The sequence below is a fragment of the Strix uralensis genome, chromosome 5 (assembly GCF_047716275.1).
Source record: "Strix uralensis isolate ZFMK-TIS-50842 chromosome 5, bStrUra1, whole genome shotgun sequence".
Classification (NCBI taxonomy): domain Eukaryota; kingdom Metazoa; phylum Chordata; class Aves; order Strigiformes; family Strigidae; genus Strix; species Strix uralensis.
The window spans coordinates 76,270,332-76,285,141 of record NC_133976.1 but is presented as its reverse complement, the minus strand read 5'-3'; the positions used below and the strand labels follow the sequence as shown (position 1 = coordinate 76,285,141).

Sequence of the window (14,810 nt, the reverse complement as noted above, 5' to 3'; positions counted from 1 at the left end):
CAACTGGCGAGCTGTGCTCTGTAGGGTAGGCTTTTTGGTAGGCTATGTCATGAGCTAAAACTATTTGACAAAATTTCTATTAAAATAAATTAGATTCCTGAACCATGCTAAATACCAGGGTCATTCCGATATGATCTACCTGACATGAGACTGTCTTAAAACAGGGAGAACTGTCAGTTGTTTTCTTTAGTGCATTCATTACTCAGAAATACTGGGGAAAAAAAAAAAGAAAAAAAAAAAAAAAGACTTTAGCATCTTTTCATTTTGTTGCTGGTATTCTAAATTTAGACAGTTTTCATTGAATAAATAGGTCTGTGATATGGTAAAGATCCATTAACACAATCTCTATATTTTTTAAACCATTTTTTTGGATCAAACGCACGCAAATCTAAACTTTAGGTGAGCTTTCCATGACTATTCTGTGGTGTTTGTTTCATATGCTTAAAACCAGTGAGAAATACTTGCAAAATTATTTGTGTTTGCCCAACCACTTCAGATAGTAGAACTGCAACCAGCTCTTGTTCCTCTAATTTTTTTATCATTGCTATGTCTTTCATTTTCCTGCTAGGACCTACAGTCTGTAACTTCTACTACACAAAGAGTTCATTACCAGGTAAGATAAGCTTTTATTTTGGAATCAGAACAAAAAGAGGCTTAACAATGTGGACTGTGCTATTTACATTTGAACCCAGGTTTTCTTTTTGTTAGATACCCATATGTTAGACGAATTTCTGATTATCATTTACTCTCGAATGTTGGAGGTTTGTTCTGCTTTCCCTCGGACAATCGTTTTCCTTGCAAAACTTATGGAATAATCTTTAAAATTAGCACACGATGATGTGAGTGATATTGCAATAACAGTGTCTTGCATATTGAAGTGAATGAGAGAATGTGTCCTGTAGGACAAATGCAAAAGTAAAACTGTTTCTCTGTCTGAGAAACTGAACAATAATGTGTTATATTGCATAGCTGTAGCAATAAAGTCTATCACTGAGAAAAAGGGTGTGCTAGCAGGCCTAACCTTTTAATAATTCTGTGCACCGCAGTCATCTACCTTTATTTTAACACAATCTTCAGAGCAGTTTTTTCAATTCATCCTGGGCCCAAATGTGTCTTTTGCATGTGATGAACAGGTTCTAGTTTTAGGTGGCTAGTTTTTAAAATTGGTCTCTTTGTACATTTTATAACTTTATTCTACAATTTATGCAATACAGAACTTGCCTTTGCAGTTGGAAGTATTGTTCAAGAATGCATATTTCTCTCAGTAAAATACTGTGCTGCACAATTCTTAAATTGGGAGTAAACTAACTCAGACTAACTCTACTGACTCCTGAGCTGATCTGACATTTGCGCAGAGATTTCATACAAACCATGGTCAGTTGACACAGTGCTTAGGATCACAAGACAAGTTTGCACGGTGTTGATAGCCTTTTCCTAGATTTAACAATGCAAGATCCAGCTGATGGGAACCCATTGTGGTGAAATTGCAGTTAATTTCTTGGGGCTTAATGATTACCTGGGTGATACAGAATTCCAGTTGGCAAGAATGCCTGTAAATGCACTGAATGCAGGAAGACACTATGAGAAAATGCAATTTGGCATGTTTTCCTGGAGTTGCTGCCTTCATACCGGTTCATGGTTTGCTTCTGCATTTCCCTGTCCAATTTTAACCTCGTATTTTTGACATTTGTATCAATCATTGCCCCAGAACCGAGTTTTAAAGCAGTGTTACTGTCTAGCAAACTGGCTAATAAACCAGCATGTATTATGCTGTTTCACTCATTATAAATTAACCTAAGTGGCTGCTGGCTGCTCCATGTGTAGGAAACTGCCTGAGGTAAACTGAAGAACTAAATCTGTGTGTATGGGGAGGGCCAAAAGAGAGTATGAAATGTCAGAAATGAGCCCTGTACTTGGCTCTAACCTCTGCGGTTATAGCAGTGTATAAATTAATTGCCTAGCCCACCTTCTCTAGTGCACATCAGCGTGAAATCCCTAACATACTATCAGTTTTTCACGATGCTACATTCTGAATGCACCCCCTCTGTGTTTTGTCTTCAGTATTTGTTTATCCCAGATTCTTCAAACATTGTTTTATTCTCAGTGGGTCATTTCTACAAACTGTCTTGTTAGGTTAATTTGAGGTTTCCATGTTTGTTGGTATCCCTCTACATATTACAAGAAGGGACAAAAGCAGGGGAAAAAGGACATGAATAAGGTGCTTGAGTTGATGGAACTGTCTTCTTGCCTCACTAATAAGGTGTCATGGGTACTTTTAGGTCTCATAAATGCAGTTCTCTTGCATGATTCCTCTGCAGCTCAAAACATGGGGAGTCAGCAGAAACATCAGCAAGTCCAGGTGCAAATAAGAAAAATGATGCTAGAGTAGTTTTTCATTCTGGTTTGTTTCTCTAATGAGTTTAATGCTCATAAAATACCTTTCCCATGGGCCTGAGACTTCCCAAACTAGTTCTGCGGTTGAACTGTAATGAAGTCTTGGAAGGAGCATATCACAATATGCAATTTGTGACTTGAATTTACATTTACTGACATTATCCCTATCTTCATTTTGCCAGCGTTATGTACTCTGCTAGGTCTATGAATTTGTACTCATTTCTCCTCTTTCTATCATCTACTTTTTTCGTATGCCCTGTTATCTTTGGATGTTTTCTTCCTTTTGGCCTTTGTATCCGAGTCCTCACCTTTCCACAAATAGTGCACTAAATATTAAGATACATGAAGCTTTGTGCATGTAGATACATAGGTGTTAGCAAACCTAGTGGATTTCAGAAATCCGTTGAGTCTCCCACATGTACTTCAGTTGTGATACAAGCAAACCTACTCATCCCACAACTCCATAATCCCATACTAGAGAAAGACATAGGTGTATTTTAAATCTGATGCTTAAACCACTGAGATATGTCCCTTGATCCCCATGTGCAGAAGTAGTTCACTTTATGGAATGTTATGCTGTCATTGTCTTCATCTCTCCTGTAATGCACAGAGGTTGAAATCAAAAACCTGTACATGAGAGCAAGGTTTATGGGATCAGGTAAAATCCATGAGTCTAAATACGGGAGAGAATTGAGGTTGTTTTATTTTTGTCAGGATGACTATAGATGCTGATATCATGCATCAGAAGACATATGTGTATAGATATTTTTTTAGTCAAGCAAAGTTTGTAAGTTGCTGCAGTAACATTTCAGACTAGGTCAGTTGCCAGGACTATAGGCAAACTCTAGGGCACTGAGGAGACAACAGATGAGTTGACTGGAGTCCTGTTTGCTTTTTTGTCCTGGATAACCAGAAAAGAAAAGCAATAATAGATGGTTCCAGTCAGTCACAGAGGCAGAAGCTAATAAAATGAATCTTGCAAAAGCTGTCATGATACCAAATGAAATTAATAACATTTTGTAGCTGCATCATGCTAGGCACTGATATGCATTCACCTGGCTGAGGAATGAGTGTCCATCAAAGTGCAAACTGCTAATCATCATCAGAGCTGCTTGAAAACAACACACAGTGAATGCAGGCACCCTGCTGACCGGGAAGCTGGGGAAGCTAGGAACTTATGCATGTCTGAACAACATCAGCATGACCTCATTTTTTTCTCAGGTGACTGAAAAAGTGTCAGATACCTTTATGTAAATCGAAGACCAATGTCTGCCTCTTAACATATGAGGGCATTATTTGCTCTGTAATCAATTTGGAAATTGTTTTACCCGGTCAGACTGGAACAACAACTTCTTCCAGCATTCTCTGAGATTTCCCCCAGGTTGAAGAAAGCAAACTGCTTCTTCCCCTTGGTCTTTCTGACACACGTCTGGGCAGCCTGGGGAATTGAACTGATGAAACTCTCATTTTTCTGTTGATATATTCTTTATTTTTTTCATAACTTTTTCTCACACAGGGCTACTCAGGTAAGTATTTTAGAAATACATCAGATTTCCAAAACAGTAAGATAAATTGCTGAGAAATATCTTTTACTTCTAGGTTTTCTTAACGATGGAAACACTAGGCAGTAAGAACAGAGGAAAATATATAGGAAACTGTGAACCTTTGAGAATCTGTATGAATGTTCCAGATGTGTTGGACACATTTGATACACCATAAGCTTTCATTTTGTGTTGGTGTTTCTGCACTTTTCCTCTTGTATACAAAGCAGCCTCGCTTTCCTCCTGCAAACCATGCACACGGTGCCAGGTGCCTGGGGGAATGGTGGGTTTTGTGTCACTTGGAGTCTCTCACTTAGGCTGGGTGCCTTTCTGAAAGGTCTGCTGTAGCTCAGGCTGGAGTGGTGGATTTCTGTGTTATGCTAGGGGTTCATAGCACTGTTGCCCCTTCTGGCTGAAACCTCATATTTGTTTGAAATCTCTTTTTGGAACTCACTCTTTCAGCCAGCCTTTACCTTCTGGTGTTTGGACCTTCCAACAACTACTGACCTGATAAAGACATACGATTACCAATATGAAAATCGTTTGTCCTGCATCCTGCTGTCAGGAAAGGTTCTGGGCTCCTATGTGATATTCTGAGAAGGCCTAATGAGATATCATTGTATCCTGGTCTGTTTTCACCAATCTATGCCCATGTTATGAATATATGTACATATACATTGTTCACATTCTGTGCTTTCCATGCAAAGCAATACTTTTCTCAAAGGTACCTTTCCTCCCCATTGGTTCTACTTTTTCTTTTCTTGCCTTGTGATTTGGTGTACCACTCTCTAGTCTGTTGTCTGAAGGAGGAGTAAAGTTTAATCTTGAGCTAGTATGTGCCTGAATTTACATAATTTGCAGATGTGCTGATTTTACTGCTTAAGAGGTAAATAAGGATAGAATCTGGCTCTATGCAGATTTTGGGTCTGCGCCCGACATCCATGCTGTTGTGTTTTGTCCTGTGCAAATATATTTGCGTTTAAGCATTGTGTCCCAGTGGCTTTAGGAATTTGGCTGGCCATCCACTGGCACCATGAAGCAGAGCCATGACCACCCTTTGCTTTCTGAGATCCCTTTTGCCTCGCCAGCTTGGTGAGAGGTGAGAAAGCAAGGGGCAGACTGTTTGACTCCTTGGTGAGTACAGGTCAGGAAGAAGGCCTTCACTCCCCACCAGTCATTTGGTTTGGTTCCTGAAATAACATCCATCAGCTCCCAGGGAGCCTGTCTTTTTAGCTAGACTGGGAAGATATTGATGTAGGATGTCTGTTTGCTTGGCTGGTGATAGTCCCCAAGTCTGTGCTCTCTGTATTAGGAGTGTAGAGAATAACACTTACCCCGATGTGCATTTGAAACACTCCAGGGACAGGTGAAATGGGCAATTTCTTTGAGTGGCAGATCAGTAGAGGTGGGAAAGAGTGTAAAAATACTGAGCTAGAATAAAGGAAGGTGACAAGCACGCAAGAAACAAACATAGTAAGTAGAGTTCATGACTGTTGTTTGATACTGATGTGTATCTTTTTGACCTCTTTCATCTCTTTTTGTTCCTGTGTCCCCACAAATATGGGGGCTGTAGACAGCTGAGAAAGCTGGTTTTGGTGCAAATATTTTTGGTAATGCTGAGCTGAAGGGAAGGGGACATCTGAGCATGTGGCTGAAGCCACAGCTGAAGCCGTTTACTCTCTTGTATATTACAGTCAAACCCTGATGTCAATGAGGAGCAAATCCAGTGGGTTTGGGCTATATAAGTTTTGCAGTGTCAGGAGAGCAAAATGAAAAAAGCAGAGACTAGAAAATAGTCCTTTTAAGAGAAAAAAAGTTTGTTATATTTTATGTCATTTCCCTGCCCTATCCAGGACCAAGAAAGCTCTTTCCCCAGAGTACTTTCTGTTCAGAGGCTATCTCCTAGATGGTGCTTCCTAGATGGTAAGTGCATCTCCCTTCTTTTATGCCTAGCATGCTGCTTGCTTCTGGTGTGCATGTGAAGGATAGTGCATCTGGGAGTATGGAGGGGTAACTGTTACTTCTTGTTACACTGAGCAGGTAAAAAATGATCTGGGTGCCCCTCTTTTTCCTCTGAAAAATGAAACAGGCCCCTCATCTAGCAATTAAAATGTCTGCTGTAGCATTATCACCCAAGGAGGCGTGTTCTTCTAAGTGTGGTTAGAGGTTTGCCTTATTAGTGTTTCTGCTGTGATGAGCAGCACTTATTGCATGGCAGTGCATGGACTCAGAGTGTAGCTGGTTGTGGCAACACAATGCTGCTGGTAAGGCTGTGTTCTTCACTCTGGTTTCTCTTTAAGTGGTAGTGTTTAGGTGATGGAAATGTACCTCCCTTTCCCTGTGAGACTGCACTTCATGTAACTCCCTGGAGAGCTGCACTTGTATTTGACCCAGACTTTGTCAAAGCAGATGGCTTATCTGGGCTTTTCATCAGTCTCCAGAGCACTGGAATTAGCAGCTAAAATGGATAACATCTTCTTTTGCAAAAGCTTCAGCATGGGGAGACTGAAATTTTTATTGTTCTAAACAAAAACAATTTCTCTTTGGCAATTTCTAATCATTCTTCCTTGTCTCTTGTGAAGAAATTGATAAAAACCGTATTGAGAATCTGTTTGGTTTTTGGAGAAAGCTGGGTGGGTAAATGCATTCAGTTTTTTTCTTTAGGGATTTGATATTTCCTTGCAGGGCCAAAACCTAGAATGCTACATCGCTGTGTTCTTGTGTCAAAACTCCAGAATGAACGAATCAGATTTCACTGGCCAAACTAATTGCAAAGCAGTAACAAAAAAAATCATATCTGATGAAGCACATTGTAGGTGATAAAATGCTTCTGGGTTTAGTAATATAAACTATTTGGTGGTGACAAGATTCATATTAGGTGCTTTATTTAATGAATCTCCCCTATTTTCATGTGTTTTTTCATGATTAGCATAAATTTTCCTTGAATGTATTGGTAATTCAGGTTGAATATCTGTAGCCATGCATTTGATTTACAAAGAGCTCCCAAGCATGTTATTGTTCTTTACATGCAAAATTCGAATTAATCCTATTAGACCCATCAATTTCATTATATGCTTGCTATACTTTCATCAGAACAATGTAGCTTTTTCTGTCACATATTTTAATGTAATCAATTCTTTGTGCAAGCCTGAAATCCATTTTGTACATTTTTAAAATACATATTTCAAGTTAATAATTTCAGTGAATATTGGTTTGTTAAACCTCACCTTTAAATTCACTATTTAATGGGATAGGAATATGGACATAATGAATGAATCAGATTATGTTCTTGTGAAACCACTGTGACTTCACTGACAGAGGTTGTCTTACGTGGTAGTGATGTTAGCTCAGCCCTTCATGTTCTGCTCAGATCATTTTCTTCACTGCAGCTCTGTTGTTTCTCTCTCTTGTAGCAACTTCTGCTGATCGTTTTTACCGCATTGACAGATCTCAGGTAAATCTTTATTTGGTTACCGTTTCTACAGATTTTTTTTTTTTTTAAAGCTATGTCAGATGCAGCTTAAAATGAATTATCTGCCATCCCTCCTGTGTATTCTAAAGTGGTATTGATGTCTCATGAAAAGTAGACAAAAAATTCTGGGCCATTTTTTAGTTGATGTAATTCACATCATTTCACTGAAGTTTTACATCTGCTCATCTGCCCTTCTGTTTACTACTAATCTGATGTAGAGATCAGAATTTTTTACTTTTGTCATCCTTATCAAGTCTTACTAAGGGCATCTGTGTGGCATCACAGCATTTGAGTTTATCTTTTCACTGATGCTTTTAGTCACCAGAAGTCTTGATCCTCTGTGATTCTGTGATATGGAATAGCTGTGGAAATTAAGGTGATGTTACAAGTTGAGAATTATGAACAGAGCTGTATCAAATATTCCAAAGGAACCCCAAAACAGCATGTAGCTCCTATGAATTCAAACCGGTTGTATAGATTTAACAATTTGGATATGTTTTCTAAAAGACACTTTGAAAATTTTACAGAGATTTTGGTGTTTCTGATTTGTAGCCAGAACAAGCCAATTAGTGGCTCAGCATTAAGTGCAAACTGTTGATTTCACACAGTGGTCATTTGTATCTGGTCCCCATGAGAGCTGTGTAAGCTGTTTCTGAATCACATGAACATATGTCTGTTTCCTAGCAAAGCAGCTGGTGGTTTAGTTCAAGCAGAAGAAGCTGTGGCTTTAGTTCAAAGGTCCCAGGTTCAGCGTCTGCGTGTAGCCACTGTGGGACTTCTTTGCACTCAGTCATATAAATGCTTTGATGAAATTGTACTTTAACATTTGGCTAGAAAGGGTGAAGAAGATGCTGCTACAGTTTAAACTGGGCACTGTGACTCGGTTGGCTTATTCTGAATTTCTTTAATACTCGACTGTACAAATGGTCATCTTTCCTTCCTACTCCTTTGCCCTGTGGTTTCTGTGGGGAAAAGATCAATACTGTGTGATGGTCCCAGTGCACAAATGGTGGGAAGCTTCCTGCCTGTTCGCCTACATAGACACGCCTACCTACACTCAGGGTTTTTTGAAGGACAATGAGCCTTCAGTGTCAGTAACAAAGAAGGACTGAGAAGGAGAGCTTTGGTAACAGAGATATGAAACCAGAATATGCAAGCAATGGAGTCTGGGAGAGTACCCCCAAACAATGAAAATTTCTGTCAGCCATCATTGGAGGGCAGACCTTAGGTGTTGGTCCTCATTTCGAAGTGCAAACCTCAGCTTTTTGGGTAGACTTCCAGTTTTCAGCTGAATGACATAGAGTCATTGGATAGCAGCCTTTTAAGTGTCACTGTGAGCATGAAGCTTGCTGGTTGGGAATCTTGTTTGGCTTGAAATCGATGAGGTATTTATTGGTGACTTCAGTGGTATTCATTTTAGGGTGTGTGTATGTGTGTGAGCTTAAATACACATGCATAGTCACATGAATGCTCTTCAGAGACCCTGATGTGCACCCAGCTTTCCTATAGCCATTTGGGTGCTCTGAGAGACCAGTGATGCTGCAGGTTGATTACTTGTTCATTGTATCACTCCCAACAGGAACATTTGCACTTTGTGACGGAAATTTCGCAGGACGAGATTTTTATTCTGGACCCAGAGCTGGTAATGTCACAGCAGGTGGGGACGCCACCAGGAATGCCTGATCTGGTAGTGGAGCAGGCCTCTGGGTGAGTGGTGCTGGGATCTGGCTTTCAGCAGCCATATTAGAGTTGGGCATCTCTTTTCTGGTCCCCTTTTCTGAAGGATTGGGAGATGTGGGAGGGCAGATTTTAGGTGGGGAGCTGGAGATGGGATTAGATGTGGCCATGATGTCCTGGTTTCAGCTGGGATAGAGTTAATTTTTTGTCTTAGTAGCTAGATTAGTGCTATGTTTTAAATTGAGTATGGGATTTGGTACGAGAAGAATGTAGATAATACACTGATGTTTACAGTTGTTGCTAAGAGATCAAGGACTCTCCAACACCCCATGTCCTATCTATGCGCAGGTGTACAAGAAGCTGGGAGGGGGCACAGCCAGAGCACTGGACCCAAATCAGTCAATATTCCCTATCATGTAACGTCATGCTTAGTATATAAAGGAGGGGCGGACAGGAAGGAGGGGTTTCTCTCTTGCTTCCAGGATTGCAATTGTGGGATCTTGGTATTTTGGGATTGCTAGCAGGGAACAGGCTGGGTGTCAGTCGGCAGGTGGTGAGCAATCGCGTTGTGCATTACCCATTTGTACTTTCTATTATTGTTATTGGTTTATTTTATTACAATCACTAAATTGTTTTTATCTCAACCTATGAGTCTCCCTTTATTTCTCCAATTCCTATGCCCTGGGTGGGGGGAGGGTGAGCGGCTGTGTAGTGTTTGGCTGCCGGCTGAGTTCAAACCACAACACGTGGTGACAACAGAAGGAGAGTGGAATAACATCTACTCTGCCAGGCATCCTGGAGCACACAGCAGGACTAATGGAACTTTCAACCTCCTCACCCTCTGACTATATCTGCCCCTCCATAAATCTGTATCGATTGAGTTACAAACCCCTTCTCTGCATGGACAGGGCTCTGATACCACTGTATAAGGTCCTGAAGCCCTTTGTGCCTAAGAATGATGGTGAAGTGTCTCTGTTTCTTCTCATCCTCAGAAATGCTCCTATCCATCTTTAGAAACAGTCTCATACTCATAGTGAATTAAGCTATTTTAACTTGCTATGGGCTGAAAAATACTGGGAACCAGTAACCATAAGACAGCTTCAAAGTAGAGCACATCACATGAGGTAATTTCTGAGGGGTGAATACCTTTCTCTTCCTTCTTCCCTCCCTAGAATATCAGATCGGTGGAACCCTGCGGTTCGAAAGAGGATGCTGAGCGACAGCGGCCTTGGCAAGATTTCCCCACACTACGAGGTACCTGACAAACAAAAGGACGTCAGCCAGACACATATGCTGCAGTAAGAGCCCTTTACATTTTTCTGCTTGATGATGCACTGTCACCATCACCACAGGCAACTCCTAGTGGCTCCTTCAAGCCTAATGAATTGTGCTGGTGTGCTGAAATTACAGAAGTCCTTTTGCTGCTTCTCTTTTGCTCCTCCCTTCTGTTTCTTCCTCTTTCTCCATTATTATATGTTCTTGCCTTTGTTTTTTCTCTGTGGCACCCTGCGCTCTTAATAAACCTAGATCCAAGTTTCCAAAAGTAAATACATTATTTTGGATGCCTGAAGTTCCAGCTAAGGGAGCCTTCATAGCAACTGGAGAAAGACCGAAGCACTCACCCTTAAGGTAGCTCTGATGCAACGTGACAAAGCAGAAACCTCTACATTTGCTGCTTACTTTCAAAGATGTAGGCAATAGTTTTTATATAATCTTGAACCAGAGATACCATTGTCAGTGTAGGATGACTAAATGGTGGTTTTGCTGCTGATAATTCACCCATGTAAGAGATTTCTACCACTGCAATCATGCTTGCCATGTTCAGATTTGTGTAAGAGCATCTCTTACTCTTCTTGCCTATTTTAGAAGTGATTCTCAGCTTTTTGGTCCTTTCACTTTAGGTTTTCAGAACCAGCAGTAGATCCATAATCACTACCAGTTTAGATGGGAAGCATCTGTCTGAACTGTGTTGCTGGCTTTGAAAAATTCTAGTGTTTTGAGGTTGTTTTTTCCCCCGAAGTACATAATGTAAGATTGTGTACATCACTTCTGTTTCTAGTTCTACTGTATCTGGATCACTATAAAACTTAGTATAGAAAAACTAGTAGTAATGACCATGTGGTCCTTGTTTCAGTTTGTCCTTCTGTCTTGGATGTGTGTGGAAGGGGGCTGCAAGGTGCCTGCCAAGCACAGCTCCAGGGCAGATGCAGTGTGGATGGGAGGCTGCGTAACCACGTGGCTACAAACTGGAAACTTTCCAGCAAACTGGAAACTACTGGCAGGAGAAGGAGATGTTGTGGTAAGAAAGGGTGATCTGGGTAGCACTGCCAGGAGAAACTCACCTGTTTTTCTCCCATTACGCTGAGGGATTCTGGATCAGTTCTTGTTTTTATGCTCGTTGCAGTGTGAACGATGGTGAATTTAGATTCATTTTCCACAGACTAGAATGGCAAGGCCCGAAATTTGGAGCTGGCAAAACTGGGAGAAAAATGATGCTTAGACACTTTTAGGCAGTGTGGAGAGATGGTGACAACAGGTGGACTAACTTCTAATTTATAAGAGGAATGATTTTGTTTACATCAGTGTGAATGGAAATGTTTGCTTAGCTAGAACAATTATGTTTGGTAGATTTATTAATTACAAGCAAAGTCGATAGCAGTGCCTAGAGTAAAGTGTACCTGTCACTGCCTACAATAAGGAATTGTTTTCTTTATAGCTTCTCTAAACTTTAATTGTTTTGGCTGAAATTTTTCATGGTAAGACTCAGTCTTTGACTGATTCTTTCTCTTTTTCTCTTACTAAAACTTTTTTATTAAAGTCAGTTGTTTCTGAAGACAAGATTTGTGGGAAGTGTGCTGCTTTAAATTACCTTCTTCAAAATAAATGAATCCAGCCGTTTTTTTCCTGAGATGTTTTAGTGCTGGTAGTGGAATGAACTTCATCAGACTGAAGTTTTGGAGGCTTGACATTTAATAAAGTGTCACCATAATACCAGGGAGATGTCTTTTTCTGTCTTGAGAAACGTACCACTGAGTTTGCTTTGCTGATGAGGTTTTCATGCACTTTGGAGACACCTCAGATTCAAGAGCTTTGCTTTCAAAAGTTTCTGTCTGCACATGCTCATGGAGGAGTTATGCCCCTCGGTGCTTAATCCTGGTTGCAGGGCTGCCCACTGGGCTGAGGGAAGAGGGCCTGTGCTGCTCACCAGCTGATCTCTAGTACCAAGGAGAAAAGGGAAGTAGCAGCAGTCATGGTCAAATGGAAATGGGTCAGGAAAAGGTGGATAGAGGAACAAGGAAAAGAAGTTGCAAGAACCAAAGGAGTAGAAGCAAAAAGGGAGTGTGTGCAGGAACCTGTCAGCAGCATTAGGGAATTGGAGCTGGCAATTAGGAGCCCAGGGGACATACAGATGTCTGGGAAATCAGAATGACAATAACAAAAAGGAGGAGGACTTGGGGTGCACATAGGTAAGAAGTGAGTGAGATGGGTTAAGGGCATGGAGGAAAGGGTCTGTGTCTGTTTATCTCCACTCTGGAGTTCTGGGTTGATGCAGATTATTCATTACACTGGTGGGCAAGCTTTGAAGTAGGTTTAGACACTGCTTCATTTGCTGCCAAGCTAGAAGGTCTGTAGTAAATGAGGTGGGGGATTGCAGCAGAGAAAGCAAGGTATTATTGTAGTTGGGGCAGTTGAATGCTGCTCTGGAGGACTGGCTTCTCCCTTCTATTTCCCTCATAGAATTTCTGAATTATGCAGATTTACAACAAAATTTTCACAAATGACCAGTAACAACAAGCTCCTCATTTGATACATGTCCACTCTGAAGTAGGCTAGGTTTCTGAGAGGCCATTGTAAGGAGACTTTGAAAGAGAGTGAAGGGCTGGAAACTGAGAAACGGGCTTTCTGTGTGCCTCAGGTTGTATTACTAAAATTAATGGAAAGTTTGTGCCTGCCTTCCTTCTGACTCTCATTTTCCCAGGTGCAGAATACAGATAATATTGCAACTTCACCTTAGACGAGCACAGTGAGGGTAAATTTCATGGTCATAAGAAACTTGGATACTATGGGGATACTCTGTCAGAGATGCTTAGGAGAAAATTAATAGTTTTACATTCTGTGCACAGTTTTGGTAGTGTGGAATAAATAAATCTTGAGGCTGTGCACTGCATATACAAAATACAAAAGGATATCAGGCAGGTCTCTACTTACACTGAGGCAAGAGTCCAGTAGAACAAAGTAGTGGGTAGCAATGTGATTAAAAGTTGTAAAAATGCTTGAGTGCAACAGGGCTGGAGTATGATGCTCAGATGATGTGAGCTCTGGCATTTTCAAGCTTCCAGATGCTTGACTTTGCAACCTGAAAAACTCTTTCTAACCTGGCACTTTAAAGAAAAACTTGGAAAGCACTATTACATTTTGGCAACTGAAGTAGCTCACAGGTTCTTTACAAAGGTTTGTCAGAAATTATTTTTCAAATAAAACTTGCGGAAAGGATTTTAGCAAAAGTCCCCAAAAGGAATATGGCAGAGCACAGAGGGGAAAATTCCTCCTGTACGTGGAGCTCTCATGAATCGTTTCAGAGTCATCAGTGTCCAGTGTTTTACATCTAGTCTGAAATACTGTACAACACTTTCAGCTCAAAGTACAACACTCTATATTAGCCTGTCACTAGGGCTAGTGACAGAGGTCTTGCTGTGAGAGAAAGAGTCATCATTTGACCCACTGGGGTTGTTTTTCTCAGTTTGGTCATTTTTGTCCTTTTTCTCATTTTGCTCATTTTTAACCCAAACAGGGGTTGGGAGTGCCCCTCTTCAGATGTTAGGGAGCAGATTAGACCACAGCTGCTCATAGTATGGCTTCAGGCTGCTTAGAGTGTCTGTGGCGCTGCTATATATACATACATATATATGTGTGTGTGTGTGTATACATATATATAACACCTCTTTAGGGTGAAGTAATTATTTCTGACAAGTGAGGAGTGTAGCTAAAAAGACAAAGTATGCAAATAGAGAGATCCATTAAATTACTTCAGTCAATGAAAGTAGAGAAGAGAGTATGTGATCTAAAAATAATTATGATGTTTGGTGTTGCTTGTGATCACAAGATGTTGGGGTGAAGAGTAATTTGAATGTAATGGTTTTGAGGCAGTGGTCTTTCTGAGAGAAAATGATTTATGCTTTTGTTTTTAATTAAGTGAGCTTCATGTTAGTTTTCAGGTGCATTTTGATTAAAGGTATTTCATGTTTTGCTCCCTTTCTGATGGCTCTTTGATGTGTGACCAATGTGTGGAGTGTGCAGGATATGAAACAGTGTCTTGATGTAGTAACCAGGAGCTGGGGCAGATCGTAGCTTAATAGGAACATCAAATTAGTGTGAACAGTGCATACACAGAAACAGTGGGAAGACGGTTACTTGCACTACTGGTGCTTGATCTTGAAAATAGCTAAGTATTCTGGGCTGACTCCACTGAAACATGTAATTAGACTCTTCCTTTGAACAGTGGGTTCATCATCCTGATTTATCCTGTGATCAGATGGTATAGTGAGATGGGAATGACCATTCCCTCATAGCCTGCTGTAAGCATTCGTGGTTGGCCATGTATTTCTCTTTCTAGTTACATGTTTGTCACCCTGTTATGTGATGAGAGCTGGAAAATTAAATAAAATAAAAACAACAGCATACAAAAATGAACAGGTGACTATACCTTGGCAGAGGTTTAATCTACA

The 14,810-nt window shown here is 40.6% G+C and overlaps 1 protein-coding gene across 4 annotated transcripts in view; it reads left to right on the top strand.

Annotated features, from left to right (window-relative positions):
- DGKI (diacylglycerol kinase iota) overlaps window positions 1-14,810 on the top strand; it is a 221,565-nt gene that overhangs the window by 162,350 nt on the left and 44,405 nt on the right. For all 4 annotated transcript variants that reach the window (XM_074871781.1, XM_074871780.1, XM_074871783.1 and 1 more), the window contains 5 exons: window positions 569-613; window positions 5,789-5,858; window positions 7,349-7,389; window positions 8,987-9,114; window positions 10,257-10,382. In XM_074871781.1, the coding sequence (XP_074727882.1) occupies window positions 569-613; window positions 5,789-5,858; window positions 7,349-7,389; window positions 8,987-9,114; window positions 10,257-10,382 (410 nt within the window). The remainder of the gene's footprint in view (window positions 1-568; window positions 614-5,788; window positions 5,859-7,348; window positions 7,390-8,986; window positions 9,115-10,256; window positions 10,383-14,810) is intronic.